The 21,024-nt window shown below is 41.5% G+C and overlaps 2 protein-coding genes across 4 annotated transcripts; both read left to right on the top strand.

Annotated features, from left to right (window-relative positions):
* The first annotated feature begins 61 nt into the window (after positions 1-61).
* On the top strand, positions 62-6,915 carry PPIL3 (peptidylprolyl isomerase like 3). Of its 3 annotated transcripts, none has more exons than XM_080668015.1 (7): positions 62-170; positions 937-1,000; positions 2,079-2,153; positions 3,139-3,232; positions 3,584-3,651; positions 5,929-6,047; positions 6,465-6,915. In XM_080668015.1, exons 2-7 carry the CDS (start codon positions 998-1,000, stop codon positions 6,589-6,591), a joined length of 486 nt encoding a protein of 161 aa, XP_080524141.1. In that variant the 5' UTR covers positions 62-170; positions 937-997; the 3' UTR covers positions 6,592-6,915. The 3 variants fall into 3 exon arrangements, with proteins under 3 accessions (XP_080524141.1, XP_080524140.1, XP_080524142.1); XM_080668014.1 differs by having other exon boundaries at positions 63-397; XM_080668016.1 differs by lacking the exon at positions 62-170 and adding an exon at positions 539-780 and having other exon boundaries at positions 6,465-6,912.
* Positions 6,916-8,328: 1,413 nt separating this feature from the next.
* On the top strand, positions 8,329-15,320 carry CLK1 (CDC like kinase 1). Its single transcript, XM_080668013.1, has 13 exons — positions 8,329-8,490; positions 9,564-9,724; positions 9,969-10,197; positions 11,228-11,318; positions 11,725-11,791; positions 12,639-12,755; positions 12,849-13,015; positions 13,208-13,302; positions 13,392-13,521; positions 13,930-14,012; positions 14,417-14,496; positions 14,765-14,855; positions 14,963-15,320. The coding sequence occupies exons 2-13, from the start codon at positions 9,564-9,566 to the stop codon at positions 15,104-15,106; spliced, it is 1,455 nt and encodes a 484-aa protein (XP_080524139.1). The 5' UTR covers positions 8,329-8,490; the 3' UTR covers positions 15,107-15,320.
* The last annotated feature ends 5,704 nt before the right edge of the window (positions 15,321-21,024 follow it).

Genomic DNA, 21,024 nt, shown 5'->3' with positions numbered 1-21,024 from the left:
GGATCTCGCGGCGTGGGAACTGGCTGGGGCATGCGCCGGGCGGAAGTGGTCCCTCCCATTCTACCGCTGAGTGCGAGGCACTTCCAGAGACTGTTCAGAATAGTTCCGGGTTAGGATTCCTGTCCTAGTTTAATGAAAAGAGTTCCTTTTCACTGCCAAAAGTGTTCCAGGTGGGCATAAATTACATTGTCTCCCCAGTTCTAGTCGTTTTGGTTTGAGATAGGGAGGGGGCCGGAGGAGGCGAGCCCGCGAGGGGCGTTCTCTCGAATGGGTCCGGTGCTCGGCTTCCGGTGGCCTCCAGAAACTAATTTCGAATCTACAGACCTGTGGGGGCACCTGCAATCGCATCTTTTCTGTCTTAACAACAGCTGTGCTCACCGAAGTGGTACAGTATGGGGTAAGGCGCTCATTTTTCACTGACTTACTCATATACTCGCAGAGCGCTGTGTTTTACTTCTTGGGCTGCTTCGAGTGAGCATTCCGGGTGGAGAGGCTGTTGTCGAAACAACAGGTTTAATACGTTAAGAAAGCACATGATGTATTAGGGCAAGTGCTGTGGGGAAAGGAAGTAGAGAAGGCACCGGGATGAAGGCATTTTTAAGTAGAGTTTTGAGCAGAGCCTTGGAGGGGAGGAAAAGCCCTGCAGGGGGCAGTGTGACGTGCCGCGCGGAGGGGACGCGGTGCCTAGACCCGGGCGGCCGCGCACCCGGTTGCGGGAGGACTTGGGAGGAGGCGCTGGGCGAGGGAGCGGGGCAGTCAGGAGGTCGGCGCTTAAATCGGGTAGGATCTCTTCATCCCTTCCGTCACCCGATTTTTATTACTTGGGGGTTGGGGGGGGTGTTCTTGGAGACTTTTTCTTTTAAATATGCAGTAAACGTAAGCATGTGAAAAGAGAGAAAAAATGAACTTAATTTTTCTTTTCTTTTGGGAATGGAGATTCGTTTTTGAACTTTTCTCGGTAAGACTGAGAAATTAACAGTAACCATCAAGAAGAAAAATGGTAAGTTTTATAGAATTCTTATGAATGGCTTTCATTATAAGTAATTTTTAGGTATTCAGTCAAGGGAAAGAAAACTGCATGGAAATATCAATGGCCAGGCAGTGAAACATGGTTCTAAACAAGACCAGAAATAAGCAAAATTACTTATGTTTTCAGAGAATTTACCTTTTATAGAAAGAGATTGATTACAAGACCGACAGAGATGAGAAGGGAGAGTAGGAGCAGCAGAAGGGAATAGCCCTGGTATTAGAATGTTAATTGGAACCTTTTGCTCTGTATTTAAGGGGGGCAAAGGGCTTGAAGTGGAAAAACAGCAATGAGTAATGACCCACACCCCTCTCCCCAACCCCAACGCACACACTCCTGCTTTCTATCTTCAACCTGGCCGTACTCTGACTGCTAGATACCAACCTAAAATGAAGAGGAGTGAACAAGGAAGGCCCAGAATAATAATTTTCCTCCTTTTGGGAATGGGATAACAAAAGGAGTATTCAAGCTACCGAAGCAACAGATACAACAAAAAACAAAAATAAAGAGTACTATGAAAAAAAAGGACTGTGGTTACCTCTGCACAATTAGGATCTAGAAACACTGATGCTTCTTATGTCCTGTCTTTGGTCGAGAAAGGAATTTTTAACCTTGTCCCTCATAATTAAATTACATAAGGGAAAGGGTGGAAAGTCATTCTCATACTCTTTTTAAAATAAATATTAACGATGGTGAATGCCATTTAAATAAGTAATTCTAACAGTACAATTGTTTTTGTTTTTATTGATGAAAAATTCAAACTTAAAATAATTTATTTCAATTAAAATATTTGCTCCGCAATTTTTAGCATAGATACCATTTTACCCTAACATATATTTATCTCCTGGAACTTTATTCTACTGCTGAAGTAAATATTGAAGGATTAAAACTTCTCTTACAGCTGCTATGTGGACCGGTCATCTCTGAAACAGTGTTTCTGTTTTTGTTTACATTGTCTTTAATATCTTTAATATCTAGTTAGGGAAATCATACAGTGCATAAAGTCACCTGAAGAAATCTCATTTGTTCTCACATTCTGTCTCCTTTTCAGTCAGTGACACTGCATACAGACGTAGGCGATATTAAAATAGAAATCTTCTGCGAGAGGACACCCAAAGCATGTGAAGTGAGTACCGCTATAAACAAACAAAAAATGAGTTAATGCAACAGGATAACCATTGTGAAATTGACTGATCTAAAAAGCCAACAATGTCCCAAACACTTTTGTATGAAACCACTGTCAGGAAAAACCAGCCATCATCATTTCTGGCCTAATTTCCACGTACCTTTCCTGATATTGAAGCGCAGATAGGGGGGCTGGTATCTTTTCCTTTTGGCTCATTTTCCTTAGGAAACATAAGTAATCATTAGATATCAGGTAAGAGAGCTATATGTCCCATTATCTCACTTGTTTAAATGACAAGGTTAGAAGGAAGAAAAGTCAGCTATGTGTATTTATTCACTCAATAGTTACCCGTGAAAGGCTATCTTGGCAGTGTTTGGAAATACAGTGATGAACAGGACACATTCCTTGCCCTTGTGGAGCTAATATTCTAGGTGGGGAGATAGTTAGGGAGGAGGGAATTTATTCTAGAAAAAAACTAATTCTAGAGAGTGATAATGCCTTGAAGGAAATAAAATGTTGAGATAGAGAATAATGGGGAAGGAATTATTTAAAAGAAGGTGAGGGCAGGCCTAGCCAAGAAAGGGATACCTAAACTGTGAAAGGTGATGACGCATCTCCATGAAAAGACAGATAAAAAGAACATTCTAGGTACAGAGATGGTAGGTACAAAGGCCTGAAGGTAGGAAAGCCTGCCTCTGGGGGATGAATTTTTAGAAGGCTGATACGGGGTTAACATAGTGAGCCACAGGGGAGGGGTCATTATCATGAGATGTAGAGGTAGGCCCTGCTTAGGAGTTTGTATCTTACTCCAAAACCGGAAGGAAGCCATAAAGTGCTTTAGGCAGGGAAGCAACATCATCCAAAGCGATGCCTAAAAGACATAGTTTAAATATACTCTTATCGTGTTTCTAGTAAATACACGTAGTTCTTTATCTTAAATGTTCCTGCTCCCTGATTTCTCAATCATCATTTTCTCTCTCTTCAGAATTTCCTGGCTCTTTGTGCCAGTAATTACTACAATGGCTGTATATTTCACAGAAATATCAAGGGTTTCATGGTTCAAACAGGAGACCCCTCAGGTAAGTTATTCCATTACTATCTAGAGAATTGTGTATATAGTATGAAGAGGGCAGGGGATAGCCAAAGAATAGAAAAATAAAAGCATGTGGAGTGTTTATAATTGGGCGACCTTACAATAGCAAGCAGTATTTAAGCTGAAGCTACTAGCACCAAGCTCTCAAAGATGAATATTGATAAGGAGAGTTTTTGTTTTTGTAGAGAGATTTTTCTGGTTTATAAAGTGAAATTTTGGGAAGTAAGAGGACATATCAAATTTTATTTGTACTTAAAGAGTTACAAATAGCCCTTAGGTTTTAGAAAATAAACCCTTTCTCTAATTAGATACTTCTTTTATTTGTCTTGTAATACAGGTACCGGAAGAGGAGGAAACAGTATCTGGGGAAAGAAATTTGAGGATGAATATAGTGAATATCTTAAGGTATGTCCCCAAGCTTCAAAATTATTTTTTCATGCCATGTATACACTTGGAAACTTTGATACATATGTTGTAGTAACACAAGTTAACATCACAAGTGAACATATATACACACTTTTTTATAGTTTCTGCATACTTGGTAAATGATATTAGGGGGGAAATATAAATGGCAGTTCAAGCCTAAAATATATACTGGAATCTCACCATCACATGGATGTTGATATTAAGTGAGCTCATCTTTGGGTGCAGCCTGAAATCTTTAATCAGTAATATACCAAAGGGGCTTACATGTCTCACTACAAAATTCATGTTGAATGACACGAACCATTGGCCTTCTTTGAGAGTGGGGAGACCTCCTGGTTGCAATATTGCCATTATCAATATCCAACTTCCATTATCTGTTAGATGTTTAAATATCCCTATGTTAATGTTACTTAATGCCTGAGGTAGATTTCAGCAAGGTTAAAGAGAAGTGCATGTAAATATATCTTAAGCATGTAAAATTAGGGATTTTAATTTTCTTTATCATATTATTTTTAAAACTTTCTAAAGAATTTTTTTTCTAAAATTAAAAAACTGATGCATACCTATTTTAAAAAATCAGCCCTGGCCATGTGGCTCAGTTGGTTGAGTGTCGACCCTTGCACTGAAAGGTCACTGGTTTGATTCCTGGTCAAGACACACCCCCAGTTGGTGGGCTGTAATCTCCCATCGGGGTGTATGTGGGAAACAGCCAGTTGATGTTTCTCCCCTCTCCCTCTCCCTTTCTCTCTAAAAAAAATAAAAAATAAAACCACTTCCAGAGATGACATTAATTAACAGTTTATTATGTGGTCTTTTAAACTTTGTATCTGCACAGAATGATAACTTCATAATTTAAAAAAGAGAGACAAACAAACAAAACAAAAAAGAGAGACAAATTCCCCTCAATCAGGATATGTAATTTAGTATATTCTATTTCAGTTACATTAAAATATACTGTGGATTTTCTGGAAAAAAAAATTAATTGCAGTATTTACCTCTGGATAGTTAGACTAGGAGTAATTTATTTTATCTTTTTGCTTTTCTATCATAAAGAAATACTACCCTTGTTATAGGAGTTGAGGTTAGGAAGTGATACATTATTTTTAAAATCATCCTTTACTGAATTAGAAACAAAACAACCTTTTAGACATTAATTAATGGCAGTTTTCATAACACTGATCTGTAATCCTAAACCAGTGGTTTTCAACCTTGGCTGTTGTTACAGACTCACCAGTGGAAGTTTTAAAAATATAAAAAAGTAGCCCTAGCCGGTTTTGCTCAGTGGATAAAACATTGGCCTGCGGACTGAAGGGTCCCGGGTTTGATTCTGTTCAAGGGCACATGCCTGGGTTGCAGGCTCAATCCCAAGTAGGGGGCATGCAGGAGGCAGCAGATCAATGATTCTCTCTCATCATTGATGTTCTCTCTCATCATTGATGTTCTCTCTCTCCCTCTACCTTCCTCTCTGAAATCAATAAAAATATATAAAAACAATAAAATAAAAAAGTAGGGCCTTACTTCCTTCTCCTCCCCCTCTCCCAAATATAGAGAAAAATCATCAGTAGGACTGGTCACGACCTTGATTATATTTTAAGGTTCCCTGCTAATTCCTATAATAGCCTAGATCACCTAGTCCTGGGGTTATGAACTGACTGCCAATGGGTGAAGACCCATAGATGCATTCTCTATAGCCATTGGTTAAAAAAAAATTTTTAAAGACATTAGGCAAGAGATAATACTACTCCTTTAGCCAGATTCCACCACTCCCTAATGTTTACATTCTGCCCACTCATCAACTTACTATCTGCTGACCTTTGTGAGCATTTGGATTATGAATAAACCCAGAACTAGTCCAAACTCCCTTGTTTTACAGATAAACTAGCCAGAGTCCAGTGTATGTGTGAAGAGATTATGGGAATTTTGGTTTTATTGTCTGCCTGATATTTCATTCCAGCATAACATAAATGTAAGGATTATTTCTATTATACATTGGTACTACTTAAAGTGTTTGTGGCTATATGTCTTCAAAGTGAAAATGAAATTAATTGGGGGATATAATTTGATATACAAACAACTTAAGTTTTCAGAGATACAGATAATACAGCAACTGAATATTTGGGTTTGCCCAAGTAGACACTGATGAAATGTTTTCTTGGTTCCTTAAATATTGGGAGGTTAAAGAGTGCATGTCTTGTTTTAGTCCTGTATTTGGAATATTTATTTAAAAACATAAATTAATACTTTGGTCTTTTTCAGCACAACGTTAGAGGTGTTGTATCTATGGCTAATAATGGCCCAAATACCAATGGATCTCAGTTTTTCATCACCTATGGCAAGCAGCCACATTTGGACATGAAATACACAGTATTTGGAAAGTGAGTATCCTGGTTATGGTTTTCTTCTTTGGAATTCCATTGCAAAGGATGCATATGAGTGGCTGTGATAGTAGCATAACTAATATGGAAAGTGCAGTCTAAGAGCTAAATGTATCTGGAATGGAAGTCCACCACTTACCTGCCCTGTGACCTTGGGAAATTATAACCTCTCTGAGCCTATTTCCTGATTTTCTCAAAGACAGGCTAATACTTTTTTTCTGGTCCATTATGCAAATTAACAGTAATGTGTCTTTTCATTGAGATAGCATTTTACAGCAACTAACAGATCTGAAAAACAGTGGCTTAAACAAGATGGACTGGGATGGTCCTTTTCTATTAAGGATATTATAATTGCTATACATATATGGATATTTTGTTTCAATCAGAAAATTTTCGATTGTATTATTTCTCTTTCAGGGTAATAGATGGTCTGGAGACTCTAGATGAATTGGAGAAGTTACCAGTAAATGAGAAGACATACCGACCTCTTAATGATGTACACATTAAGGATATAACTATTCATGCCAACCCATTTGCTCAGTAGTTATAATAGGCATGGACAAATACTTGGTAAACTATTTGAGGAACACACTTATTGTGGTTTACCCAGTTTAAAGTATGTCAACAGATTGTATCATCCTGCTTGTTTACAACTAAGATCTTCTGAGTCCATGAGAACAAGGGGAACCAAATAACTTTTACTCCTATGATTGAGCATATTCTTTACTACAACTATATCCAATGTATTTAAGTTTAATTTTAAAAAAATGTTTACCTTTTGTTCATAAAAACATTTATTTTTAAATGCTGAGTTTCAAATCAGTCATTTTTGAGCAGCCTTATTATAGACTTCTACTATATCTAGTCCACATTGTGAAAGTATTATTTTTCATTAATTGTTCACTTTGTGAGGTTACAAAGAAGAAAGACAAGATAAAGAGGTAGTATAGAAAGGCCAGCCAATACATTTGCTATTTCCTTTGGTCTTTAGATTTATAATAGGGGCTCAGAGATATCTATAGAGTCCAGTAAACACTCAAAATTTCCCAACTGATTTGCCCATGGAACATTTTTAAAAAAATATATTTTATTGATTTTTTACAGAGAGGAAGGGAGAGGGAGAGAGAGTTAGAAACATCGATGAGAGAGAAACATCAATCAGCTGCCTCCTGCATACCCCGCACTGGGGATGTGCCCGCAACCAAGGCACATGCCCTTGACCGGAATAGAACCTGGGACCCTTCAGTCCACAGGCGGCCGCTCTATCCAGAGCCAAACCAGCTAGAGCAAACGCTGCCATTTTTTGAAGTAGTGCCAGTATGGTCACTTTTGGGCTCATTCTTACAAAGTCATCTCAGTTATAGCCAAAAGGATCGCATAGGTAGGGCGGTATCCTGGCTGCCCACCTTGAGGGCAAGATCCAGAGTCATGATTTCTGTCCACTCCCACTGGGTTCGGTTTCACACTGATCACGTTAACGTTTGGGTGATGGATGTATTCCACTACAAAGACGACTATAATATTGCTGACCAACCAAAATTCTCTTTAAAAGGAGAGGAATATGGTTCCCCATCTAAGTCAGAGGTTGGTCAAACAGACTGCCCTTCTGTTCTTGTAAATAACTCCTTCTTGGAACCAATCCCATCCTGGCTGGTTTGTGCTACAACAGCAATCCCGATGGGTAGTGACAGAGACCATAGCTGGCCCTTTAAGGAAGTTTGCCAGAGCCTTGACTGGACCATCAGAGATGGAGAGACCCAGGGGTGTGCCGGGGGTTCGCTGAGGCCTCTGGCTTGAAGGTGACCACCTGTCTTCACGGGGTCTTTCCTCTGTGTGTCCTAATCTCTATAAGGAAAGACATTAGGGTTAGGTCCCACCCTAGTGACCTCATTGAACCTTAATTGCCTCTGTAAAGGCCCTATTTACAGTCACATTCTCAGATAGTGGGGATTGACTTAAAGTTATTAATTGGGAACACACTCCCCACTCAGCCCACACATAATGTGCGCTAAACACACTTTTCCTCGTCTCCAGCGTTCACAAATACAATTTTTAGTGAGCACAGACCAGTCTCTTCTCACTAATACTTTCAGTGCTTCCCCATTATCCCAAGCCGGCCCTGGCCAACACGGACGCCGTCGCAGCTTCCCCGGAACCGCAGCTTCCCCGTCGCCTTCAGTAGAGCCTCTCGCGCCCCGACGCCTGCGCACACGGGGCCGCGAGCCCTGCCTCCCCCTCCTGCGCATGCCCCCCGCCCCCCGCGCACGCCCCGCCCAGGGCGGGGGCGGGTCACGCTGCAGCGTCACCTGTGTTTTTCAGAAGTGTCCTGACGCAGTGGCTGTCAGCTCCATTTTGTTGTCGGAGCCTGTCCAGCCAGCAGGGCCTTCTCCGCTGTCGCGTTACAAGCTTTGTCTCCTTCGGCTTCGACTCTCTGGCCAGGACGGTAAGCGCAGGGGGAAGCGGGCTGGGTGTCAGGCCCTGTTTCTGCGCCCCGCGAGCGCCCGGTGATGCCGTCCTACCCGGGCCCGTAGGATGCCGCCCGCGGTCTCCTACACGGCGAGTCATTTTTCCCATCGCCCCATCCAGCTCTGTCCAGCCTGTTGCCGTGGGTTTCTGCTGTAACCTCGACGCCCCAGACCCTGGCGGAGGATAGTGACCGTGTTTGCAAGGCGGGGGTGGGGCGGGCCGCGCCCTGACGCCGCGGGCGCCATCTTGTCTGCAGCGGCCGCCGCCTCCCGCGCTGTAAGATGGCGGCGGAGCGCCCGTCGAGGCTGGTGTTTACCTAGGTTCTACGTAAATGATGCTTCTGTGAGGGGCTGTGCTGACAAAGACGGAAGGCGCTGGCCCGGTATAAGGCGATATCCCTTAACGTCCAGTCGCTTCTTACAGGACTGGAATGCCCCCTCAATGTTGTCTGGGAACCCGAGGAAGGAGAAATAATACAGTGTTTGAGGGCGTGTGTGGTCAGGCATTTTGTGTTGAATTTCTGCGCCCCACTTGGAGCAGTTCGAGTGCGGAGACGTGGTGGAGTCAAGTCAGGGATTTTGGTTGGAAACATTTATGGAAGGAAGATGGCTTCCCCCTCTCCTAAGCCGATTGTGTAAGAAAACTGACGTGTAAGATGGCTTTTAGGAGACGCTGGTTTGTCAGATGTAGTACGTGCACTCAGAAGACGGAATTTTGTCGTTTTGCTTTGCAATGCCATCGTTGACTTGAGGCCTTACTAGTTTGGTCGATTTACCTCCTTTACAGAAGTTTTCACTAATAAATGATTGTTTCGAGAACATGTATGGTTGCTTGTGAGTTGGAGGCTAGTTTTTGATGCACGTTCAAACGGGGGAGGGTTACATAATGTGAACTTGGATTACGTTTCTGCTGGCAAGAAAGGGGTACGATTTTGCCAAAATCGATAAACAGGGTCACAACTAGAGTGAGGTTGCCAAGAAGAATTTTATTGAGCTGTTCCTTGTTGACATGCGGTGTCCTATAAAACGGGGAAACTTGTGTTTTACGTAGATGAGGCACTCGAAGAGAAGTTATTGTCCTGATTGGGATGAAAAAGATTGGGAGTGTGCAAAATGGAGGAGCAGCAGCAGCCGCAAGAGGGCGAGGCGATCCCACAGCAGCGCCCGCGAGAGCAAGCGCTGCAAGTACGATCACGCTAAAACCTCGGATAGGTAAGCAGGAGAGTGCATGTCCTAGATAAAGATACATTTCCACAGTTAAAGTTGGTGTCACTTAAATAAGTAATCATGCCTACCATTTCCTGTTTGCGGTGATGGCTTGTAATGCTTGTAAAATTGTGTGTTTTGGTTGGTGGGAGAAAACAAAATCTTAGAGTATTAAGAGATTTACTGAGAACTTGAGGATATTCGGTATTAGCCTGAAGCATTGAAAAAGTCTTTATTTTTATTTTCCTAGTCATTATTTGGAAAGCAGGTCCATAAATGAGAGAGATTATTATAGTCGGCGCTACATTGATGAATATAGAAATGACTACAGTCAAGGGTGTGAATCCGGACATCGCCATAGGGACCATGAAAGCAGATACCAGAACCATAGTAGCAAGTCCTCTGGTAGGAGTGGACGAAGTAGCTATAAAAGCAAACACAGGATTCACCACAGCACCACACGTCATCGTTCACATGGGGTAGGAGCGCTTTTAAAACATTTGGAAATTTTATTTCCCCTTGGAACAAGAGAACTTTAATTTGTGTTTGATCATTTGAGAAAGTTCTGTTTAAGATGAAGTTATCTCAATTTTAACTTGCAGGATCCTTTCTATTTGTGCATTGGATAGGAAATGCCCCAAGTACAGTATATATTTAGTTACATAAGTTTTGTTACTAGTTGGCAACTGTCATTTCCGTGAAATAGTGGAGGGGATTTAATTTAGATTAGTTTATTGCAATGATTGCAATAGATAGTCTGACAGATTTTTCATGGTACTTCAAGAAATCTGATTTTTGATAAATTGAAGTCTTACCACAAAAGTAGACTAGGCTTTTTATTTTTGTCTGATGAGGATTAGTTTAACTTTGTTCTAGCAAAGCATTCTCTCATTTTTTTTTTTTTTTTTTCCTCACTAAGCCCACCATTTAACAGATGTGAACATTATGGAATGTGGAATGTGTATTAATTTGGAGATCAGCTCAGATGGCGTTTAAAGTGTCATGGTGTTATTCTTGTATGCCAAAAAAATTTTTTTCTTCCCCAAATTAGGACGTTAATTTTATTTACTATCTTAATATTTTACTTTCTTAGATTAGTTAGGAAATCTTAATTTGGCCACAGTCTACTTTAACAAGTAAATATTACATCCTACGATTTTGCAACAGTAAATTGGGACACTAGAAACTTAAAATTATGTTTCAGTGAATGCTACAACTAAGCATTTTTTTAAAGAAAACAATTGTGTTATGTTTTGTTGCCTTGCCACTTTGAGTATCTTATCTGAAAATCTGTTCCTTGCCATGTTTTTCTCCTGTTAACATAAACTATGTGCCCTGTGAATTTCTGGGGACTGAATTTGAAATTGCTCCTGCCAACCGTTTGTGGCCTGGCGTGTATCTGAATGCCTGAATATCTCCCCGCTGAATGAATTTCGTATTCTGCCCTGAATTCACTCGGGTATATTGATTGGCTGGATGATCTTGGTGCCGCCCACTTGACGTTTCCAGAAGAGTCACCGAAGGAAAAGATCCAGGAGTGTAGAGGATGATGAGGAGGGTCACCTGATCTGTCAGAGTGGAGACGTACTAAGTGCAAGATGTATAGAATATTTTTCAACACTTATTAACTTTTCAGATAACATATCTATATATAGATTAAGATTTCAGGGATTTGGAAATCTTTTTTCTCTCTTTCTGTTTTTTTGTTTTGTTTTGTTTGTTTTTTCCATTTCTTTTGGTGGTGGGGGGGGAATTGTATTTTTGCTTTCTTTAGAAATTTAATGTTTGTTATGTAGAACTTCCAAAACAGTAAATCAAGTTAAATGAAATTAGCTTTAAGACTGAAATTAGACCTAAAAATAGTTACATGTTTTTTGACAGTGTTGACCAATAAAATAGTGATAAGGGAATTTGTAGCATCAACTAGAATAATCTGCATTTATAGCATTTATTATAAGCAAAATGTTTTCCATTCTTGGTGTGACAGATTTATTTTTCTCTTTTAGATGAAATTGTTGACACTTTAGGTGAAGGAGCTTTTGGAAAAGTCGTGGAGTGCATTGATCATAAAGTGTAAGTTTCCTATCCTGGGATTGTACTTGGAGTGATCGATGGTATAGAAAATATATTTAGCCTTGGCCGGTGTTGCTCAGTTGGTTGAGCATTGACCCATGTATCAAGAGGTCACGGATTCAGTTCCCAGTCAGGGCACATGCCCAGGTTTTGGGTTCGATCCTCAGTAGGGGGGCATGCAGGAGGCAGCTGATTGAAGTCTCAAAAAAAGAAAATCAACATGTCTTTTAAAAGAAAATATAGATAGCTTTAGAATATGGTCTGACCATGAGTTAGATACATCTTTACCCTTTACCTTGCGTTTTCTACTTGTCTGTGGGAAACTCCCAGTAAAAGATACTAGCTGTTTTTATTTTTATATATTTTAAAATACCTTGATTTCAGAGAGGAAGGGGGAGAGAGAGATAGAAACATCAATGATGAGAGAGAATCATCAATCAGCTGCCTCCTGTACGCCCCCTCCTGGGATGGAGCCCACAACCTGGGCAAGTGCTCTTAACCAGAATCGAACCTGGGACCCTTCAGTCCGAAGGCTGATGCTCTTATCCACTGAGCCAAACCAGCTAGGGCTGTTTTTATTTTTAAGTAGTAGTAATTAATAATACATGCAGCCTCTAATTTCAGTTTTATGTTGAGAACAGATTTTAAGGAAAATAGTATTTTCTTGTCTCATGAGGCACAGCTGTGGCCATTTTTTTTTTTTAAAGGTCATTCTAGTTGCTTACATTAAGTTGCAATTAAAAGATAAAACATAATCAAAGTAGAAGTGTACAGTTAGAAAGTGATAAAAAATGCAGTAAAATATCTTTATTATTTTCATTTATAACTTGGATTTTTCTCCTAACAGGGGAGGTAAACATGTAGCAGTAAAAATAGTTAAAAATGTGGATAGATACTGTGAAGCTGCCCGCTCAGAAATACAAGTGCTGGAACACTTAAATACAACAGATCCCAACAGTACATTGTAAGTATCAACATAGAACTTGGAAAATGGCCCTAGGTAGATTTTAAGACGATTATAAGAAGCTGAACGAAGTTATTTTTCATGTGTTTGCAGCCGCTGTGTCCAGATGTTGGAATGGTTTGAGCATCGTGGTCACATTTGCATTGTATTTGAATTACTAGGACTTAGTACTTACGATTTTATTAAGGAAAATGGTTTTCTGCCATTTCGAATGGATCATATCAGGAAGATGGCATATCAGATATGCAAGTCTGTGAATTGTAAGTACTTTTTATGAAATGTTAGCTGTTGGTGGGCTAATTTTTTAAGGAGGGTAGTGGGTTTCAGTAGCAGACTATTGAATGTTGCTGCTTCAGGCTTGTGGCAAAGACATCAGAGAGGTGTGTTCTTAGTTGGTAGGGGCTTTTGTTTTGATTTGTAGAGTACAGCTACTCTTTATGTTTCATTCTCAGTTTTGCACAGTAATAAGTTGACTCATACCGACTTAAAGCCTGAAAACATTTTATTTGTGCAGTCTGACTACACAGAGGCATATAATCCCAAAATGGTAAGTCTTCAATGGTAAAACTTCATAGTTCTAAATGTTTTATGCCTTCTTAATATTATGCATTCTTAATCATCATTTATGGTTTTTAGAAACGTGATGAACGTACCTTAATAAATCCAGATATTAAAGTTGTAGACTTTGGAAGTGCAACATATGATGATGAACATCACAGTACATTGGTGTCTACCAGACATTATAGGGCTCCTGAAGTTATTTTAGGTAAGCATTTAATTGTGCTTTGGGAACCTTTATCTTACTGAAACTGATTTTAAATTTTACTTGTAGTTTGAAAACATAATAATTTAATGCCTGTTATGTCCCAGATACTTTGCATGTCCAATCAGTCTTTATATGGCATAGTGTGCCTATTTTACAGGCTAAGAAATTGAGGCTCAGAAAAAAAAAATCCCCCCTTCTCCCCAATCACTAGTCCCAAGAGCCTGACTTAAGGCTTGAAACTAGTATCTCCAGAGTCCTAACTCTTACATACTATCCTATTATATTTAATCTTGGATTAAGTCATTGCTTTAGGATCTTTTCTGCCTCAAACATCGACTTGTGCACATTTAAAAAGTTTTTAAGAAGCATTGAAGATTTTTTTCCCTAACAGTTTGCTTTGTCTTACAGCCTTAGGATGGTCCCAACCATGTGATGTCTGGAGTATAGGATGTATTCTTATTGAATATTATCTTGGCTTTACAGTATTTCCAGTAAGTGCTTTATATAAGAAAAGTGCCTGTTTACATGAATGAACACTAACTCATAGATTTATTTCCATAGCTTTACCTCCCCCATCATAGACTATTCGTTGTAGATAAATAGAAATAAAAATGGTATTCTGATTCTGTTGGGCATTTCATAATTTATGATTTTATTTAAAATATTTTTAAATTTATTAAACTTGCTGAATTAGGGGAATCTTTGTTGATCTTGTTCTGTAAGCCTTATTTTTTCTTTCTTCCAGCTGTAACTTGCTGAAAGTAGGCCTTTTAGTGATCACATCCTTCCTTGTGTCTAAATCATGTAGGGACTAGAAATGTAGCAGCTATGTTAAATGAGAACGGAGCACCATGTGCAAGTTCAGGTAGTTAACAAGTTTTCTTTATTATTCTAGACACATGATAGTAAGGAGCACCTAGCAATGATGGAAAGGATTCTTGGACCTTTACCAAAACATATGATACAGAAAACCAGGTATGTTTTAAGAGTAAGTGCCTTCCTTAGTACCAGTTGGTCACCTGTCCTGATGAGAAACTATAAAACAGTAATGCTTTTTCACTTAAGTAGCTGATGATTTCTTTGCTGGGAAGCCAGTAACGATCTCTAGGCTGTCTTTTGAAATCTGTGGAAAATGCTAGTCTAGTCTATAAACGCATAATAAATGACTAAACCAATCACTGTAAGTAGAAGTTTAAATTTTCATTGTCAACATAAACATGGATGAATATTGACTTACTCTTAGGAAACGTAAATATTTCCATCATGATCGATTGGACTGGGATGAACACAGTTCTGCCGGCAGATATGTTTCAAGGCGTTGTAAACCTCTAAAGGTAAGCCTGGGTCATTGCTTAAACGATCCTTAAAAGTTTCCCCTTTTTATGGTGGAGAAATACAAGCGGTAGTAGAAAAAGCTGTTGACTATTTCTTTTCCTTTCAGGAATTTATGCTTTCTCAGGATGCTGAACATGAGCTTCTCTTTGACCTCATTCAGAAAATGTTGGAGTATGAGCCAACTAAAAGGATTACTCTCAAAGAAGCCTTAAAACATCCTTTCTTTTATCCCCTAAAAAAAACTACATAGATCTCTAATTGCATAGCGAAAGAAGAGATTTTATAGACTGTATCAGTCTAATTAAGTTATTTTGTACAGCTTTTGTAAATTTCTTAAACTTTTGTATTGTTTATTTTGTTTGGATAGTTCGATTTGTTAAGTGCATAGCTAAGTAATGAACATCTTTTTCAATGATTTCTGTATAAAATGATCTATTCAGAATAAAATTTTTTGTTTATATGAATCTGGACAGTTTGTTTTTAGCACCATTTTTCTGTTTCTTGTCACTTTAAAGAATGGACATGTTTCTTCTATTGGGAGGTTTCCTTCAGTTTTGGAAATATTTAGCTTTGTTTTTATTTTAGTGAATGCCAGCACTGGGACTTAACACCTTTTCTAAATCAAATTACATGGGGTGTTGAACATACTGTATTATATAGATGCTGTATAATTTTTTTCCTTTTTTTAAAAAAAATATATTTTATTGATTTTTTACAGAGAGGAAGGGAGAGGGAGAGAGAGTTAGAAACATCGATGAGAGAGAGACATCAATCAGCTGCCTCCTGCACGCCCCCTACTGGGGATGTGCCCGCAACCCAATTACATGCCCTTGACCGGAATCGAACCTGGGACCCTTCAGTCCGCAGGCCGACGCTCTATCCATTGAGCCAAACCGGTTAGGGCAGATGCTGTATAATTTTCTTAACCAAGATCATCCCCATAAGTTCAATAAAAAAGTAAAAATAATTACAGGATACAAAGATCTAAAGATAAGCCAAGAAGATTTTGTTCTCCCTTATATTCCTGTTCAGATTTAATACTGCTGCTTTCTATCTCCCCCTTTGAATGGGATTTTGCAAATGGTTTAAGGTCCTGTGCTCCTTCAGGACATAACAGAAGTTTCCAGATCCTTTACAGCCAAGTCTGAATTGCCAAGTCACTAAAGTCAGATTTTTGTCCATGTTTAAGACTTACAGTATTTAGATTCATAGCAAAATTGAGAAGGTGCAGAGGTTTCTGATATACCTCCTGCACCACCACTCATATGCGTAATCTTACTCATTATCGCCATCCATCACCAGAGGGTTTATTTGCTGTAATAGATGAGCCTGTGTTCATAAAATCACCCAAAATCTATAGATTACCTTCTGGCTTATTTTTGCTGCTGTTCATTATATTTGTTTGGATAGTTCTGCTTGCAGATAAGTTTCAAGGCAATATAATGTATGATGATGCATCGTCATCGAATACAGTATGTTCACTGCTCTAAAAATATGCTGTTCCTCCCTCCCTCCCGCGCTCAACTTCTAGTAACTAATCTTTTTTACTGTTTGTCTAGTTTTGCCCTTTCCAAAATGTCATGTAGTTGGAATCACAAAGTACATAGCCTTTTCAGATGGGCTTTCACTTAAAGCAGCGTTTTTCAACCAGTGTGCATGTGGCAAGAATTTTTAAAACATGCAATACCTGCCTGGCTGGTGTGCCTCTGGTTGAGCTTTGACCTATGAACCAGGAGATCACAGTTCAATTTCCAGTCACATGCCCAGGTTGCAGGCTCCATCCCCAGTAAGAGGGTGGGTGTGCAGAGGAAACAGCCAATCAGTGATTCTCATCAATGAAATAGCTATATAGCTATGAAGAGTTGAAATGCCCATTATTTTAAGTTGGCAGTTTTCAACCCTTTTCATCTCATGACATAAAAACTAGAGGCCTGGGTGCACAGATTTGTGCACTGGTGTGGGGCATGGCCTGCAGGGATCACCAGCTGTGGGAGTCCCCACTGATCCTGCGTAGCCAAGTGGCTGCTGAATGAGGAAATTGGTTTGAGCTGATATTTCAGGGTAATGTCTTGGGTAAAGGCATGTTCTGTGTCCTGGAGGAAACTGGCAGGTAAGTTTCAAGGCGTTGCACCCCAAAGCCACTCGGTGAACGTCCTTGATGTGTGATGCCAGGTCAGTGACACCATCGGGGATGTTCAGGGCCGCAGTGCTCCAGGATCCTCAGCCAGCAGGATAGCCTCCCTGGGGGCGGGGCGGGGCGGGCGGAGCTTCACAGTCACATCCCCTCTTGCCATTTGCTTATGCCAGCTCCCTCCGCTCTTTAGGAGTCTGGATTGTCTCAGGTATTTGATAGGTGCAGAGACTCGGCTTCACCCTGGGCCTGCTAGTGGCTGCTCCCACAACAGGAGCAGCCACTCATCCCGGTCAGCCAAGCAGTGCTCCCACTGGGAGTGCACTGATCACCAGGGGCCAGCTCCTGCATTGAGCGTCTGCCCCCTGGTGGTCAGCGTGCATCATAGCAACTGGTTGGTCATTCTGGTTGTTGCTGGACTTTTATATATATACTAGTGGCCCGGTGCATGAAATTCGTGCACATTAAAAGGGGATTAGAGGAAATAATTTAATATTGCTATTTGCCCTTTCTCTATAATAGAAGTGTCAGAGATGAAAGAAAATTAGTAAAATGTATATGAAAACCTTCCTCTTGTCAGAGTCTGGGGCACACCACGGGACCCAGAGTCAAGTCCCCACCCACCCACATGTGCCTCAAAATCACGTGAGACCCAGACCCAGCCAGCCCCCCTGCCCCTCATTGGGATAGATCCAGACCTGGCTAGTCCCATCCTTGTCAAGCCCCACCGGGCAGGGAACATAGCCTCAGGTCCCCTGGCCTGGTGCCAGGACGTGGGGTGTAGCCTGAGGTCCCCCAGCCCAGACTGGGTTGGGGGGCGTGCCTTGAGGCCCCCCGTCAAGCCCTGCCAGGTGTGGGACATGGCCTGAGATCCCCTGTCAAGCCCCATTGGGTGGGGGGCATGGCCTGAGGTCCCCGTCAAGCCCCACCAGGCGGGGGGGGGGGGGGCGCAGCTTCAGGTTCCCCAGCCCAGCACCGGGATGGGGGAACAGCCTCGGGTCCCCTGTCAAGCCCCATCAGCAGGGCGGTGCAGCCTCAGGTCCCCCCTGGGCGGGGGGCGTGGCCTGAGTTCCCCCAACCCAGCAATGGGGGTGCACCTTGAGGTCTCCTGTCAAGCCCCACCAAGCAGGTGGGCGCAGCCTCAGGTCCCCTGGCTCGGTGCTGGGGTGGGGGGTGCGGCCTGAGGTCCCCCGGCCTGGCGCTGGGGCCAGGGAAGCAGCCTGAGGTCCCCTAGCCCAGCACCAGGACGGGAAGCGCACCTTGAGGTCACCAGTCAAGCCCCGCTGGGTGGGGGGCGTGGCCTGAGGTCCCCTGTCAAGCCCTGCCAGGTGGGGGACGTGGTCTGAGGTCCCCCAGCCTGGTGCTGGGGTAGGGGGAGCAGCCTGAGGTCCCCTAGCCCAGCACCAGGACGGGAAGTGCACCTTGAGATCCTCTGTCAAGCCCTGCCGGGTTGGGGGTGTGGCCTGACGTCCCCTGTCAAGCCCTACCTGGTGGGGGCCACGGCCTGGGGTCCCCTGGCCTGGCTGGCACTGGGGCCGGGGAGCAGCCTGAGGTCCCCTAGCCCAGCACCAGGACGGGAAGCGCATCTTGAGGTCCCCTGTCAAGCTCCATGGGGGCGGGGGAGGGTGTAGCCTCAGGTCCCTGCTGATTGCTCGTTAAGGCTCCTTATGGGAACTTGGCCTCAGCTGTGGGTGCAGCCATCTTTGTGATGGAGTGATGGTTAATTAGCATATTCCCTCTTTATTAGGTATATGTATGTGTGTGTATATATATATATATATATATAGTACTAAAATTACTTGGTGGTACACCCAAAAATATTTTTTGCTTATCTGAAAAAAAGATATAATTTTGATTCATTCACACCAGACGGCTATTATGTTGGCTGTCAGTTTTTTAATCTAAGGGAAAAGAGGTAAGTGCCCGACTAGTCAGGTATTACATGTTTTGTGTTTGATAATACACATCTCACTTTTCTCCTTCAGGTGTTTGCTAATTTCAGCAAGGCCTTCCCTGGCTACGGTTACTTAAAACTGCCACAACCCCTCTATGCACATGCATCTTCTTTTTCTATAATAACTTATTTTTATACAACTCTGGTACTCAGTAAATATTTGGTGGATCACTTTTTTGGAGCAGAGCTCTTAAAGAGAGATCCATATAGAAAACGCAGATTGCATAGGCAGAGGGAGCAGTTAACTGCCCCTGAGGCAAGTCAGTATTCAACAGCAAGACCAGTGTGGTTGAAGTTGCATGGGTGTTGGAGACTATTAGATGAGGTTAGAGAGAGAGCCAGGATCCAGATTATGTAGGGTTTTGCAGATTATTGATTTTGTTTTGCACGAGAGGAAGTTCCTAGTAGTTTCCACATGGTGACAAGAATGGCTTGCAGCCCCTTCTTCCAATAGAAAATTGCCTTTCCAGTCATAGGGTTCCTAGAAGTTAGGGTATCTTGGTTTTGCTTCAAAAGCCTCCAGGAGGTTGGAGGGAGCAGAGGCGACAGGAATAGACAAAATAAGATTGGCCATAAGGTAACAGTTGAAACTGGGTGATGGGTCAATGAAGGTTTTTTTCTTAAAAAAATCTTTTTAAAAAGCTTTCCATTAATGGCATCACATTGGCTAGAGGGTGTATTTCATTACATGCTGACTGGCACCCCTTACTCTTGTAAGATTACTCTAGCTGCTGATGGTCGCCTGAATTAGGGCAGTGATACTGGAGGAGTTAGTTTGGAGTTTAGAATGGGCAGGACGACCTGTTACATGTGAAGGCTGAAAGGGAAGGGACCTGAAGCTCTCTGGAGGATGGATGGCATTACTATTCTATGAAGTGAAATACTGGCATTTTCTGAACATGTACATGTTTGTGTTTGAAGTACATGTGAGCCAACCAAGCAAAACTGGTCTGGAGAAAAAAAATTTTCTGGACCCTTTGATGGTACTACGAAGATTTAGCTTTAACAAACTTAAGGATTACTAGCATACAATTATCACCAATGCAACAGTTACCGCTTCTCTTTACATGAACAGGGAGTCTCATGAGATTTTATTCAATCTCAGATAGACAAAAAGCGAATTTTAGTTAAAAGTAATACAGCAATATGATGACTAGCTTGGACGTCTACCTGAGGTTGTTCAGAATGCCAACAACTACCTGGATTATCAGCTATAGTTTTCTCCATTCTTCAGACTTTGCCATGCCAAGATCTGGTGCTCCTAACTAGAATGAAAATGAGGTGCATTTACAGAGAATGTATTTTATTCTTAAGATGCCAGAGAATGTAGATCATCTTTTTGAAGTAGAGGTTTCAGTCTATAAATGGGGTTACTTATTCCCCCAATAGGTTTACCTCTAAGTTAACTAAGAAGTCTTCAGGATTTCAGCCTTTAAAAAATGGTTTAAAACAATTTTCTTTTTAAATGGTTATACTGACTGAAAATTCCCTGAATGGACCAGCTCAATTATATTTGAGAACTCTGTAGCACCCAAATTCATTCCATACATTTTATGCACAACTCCCAAAGCTGCACCAATTCAATAAACATTCTAATACCGTTCACGGAGATACTGGTCCCTCTGGATAAGTCTGCAAAGGATTCAGTAATTTTTTTAAACCAGTCTCCTCTAGAGCAGTGGTCGGCAAACTCATTAGTCAACAGAGCCAAATATCAACAGTATGACGATTGAAATTTCTTTTGAGAGCCAAATTTTTAAAACTTCTAACGCCACTTCTTCAAAATAGACTTGCCCAGGCCGTGGTATTTTGTGGAAGAGCTACCCTCAAGGGGCCAAAGAGCCGCATGTGGCTCACGAGCTGCAGTTTGCCGACCACGGCTCTAGAGCATTAAAGGCACCACAAGCAGCCGAATTATTCTTTTATTTCAGAGGAGAGACAAACACCTCCTTCATATGAGAGATCACTGATCCATTGTTGGGCTGCCACCTGCACACCCTACCCTGGCACTGGAGCTGAGGCCTGCAACCCAGGCATGTGTCCTGACCTGGAATTGAGTCGTGATTACCTGGCTTATAGGTCT

Source organism: Plecotus auritus, assembly GCF_963455305.1.
Source record: "Plecotus auritus genome assembly, chromosome: 5".
Taxonomy (NCBI): Eukaryota; Metazoa; Chordata; class Mammalia; order Chiroptera; family Vespertilionidae; genus Plecotus; species Plecotus auritus.
The sequence above is the reverse complement of the archived record's forward strand: the minus strand, read 5'-3'. Positions and strand labels throughout refer to the sequence as shown.

Bases quoted from the DNA above. Each gene is read 5' to 3' on its own strand.
- PPIL3 (XM_080668015.1), top strand. The intron at 3,652-5,928 runs GTATGTCCCCAA...GGTCTTTTTCAG, and splicing joins AATATAGTGAATATCTTAAG to CACAACGTTAGAGGTGTTGT. The intron at 6,048-6,464 runs GTGAGTATCCTG...TTTCTCTTTCAG, and splicing joins AAATACACAGTATTTGGAAA to GGTAATAGATGGTCTGGAGA.
- CLK1 (XM_080668013.1), top strand. From the start codon at position 9,564: ATGAGGCACTCGAAGAGAAGTTATTGTCCTGATTGGGATGAAAAAGAT. The intron at 11,319-11,724 runs GTATAGAATATT...TTTCTCTTTTAG, and splicing joins AGACGTACTAAGTGCAAGAT to ATGAAATTGTTGACACTTTA. The intron at 14,013-14,416 runs GTAAGTGCTTTA...TTATTATTCTAG, and splicing joins TTGGCTTTACAGTATTTCCA to ACACATGATAGTAAGGAGCA.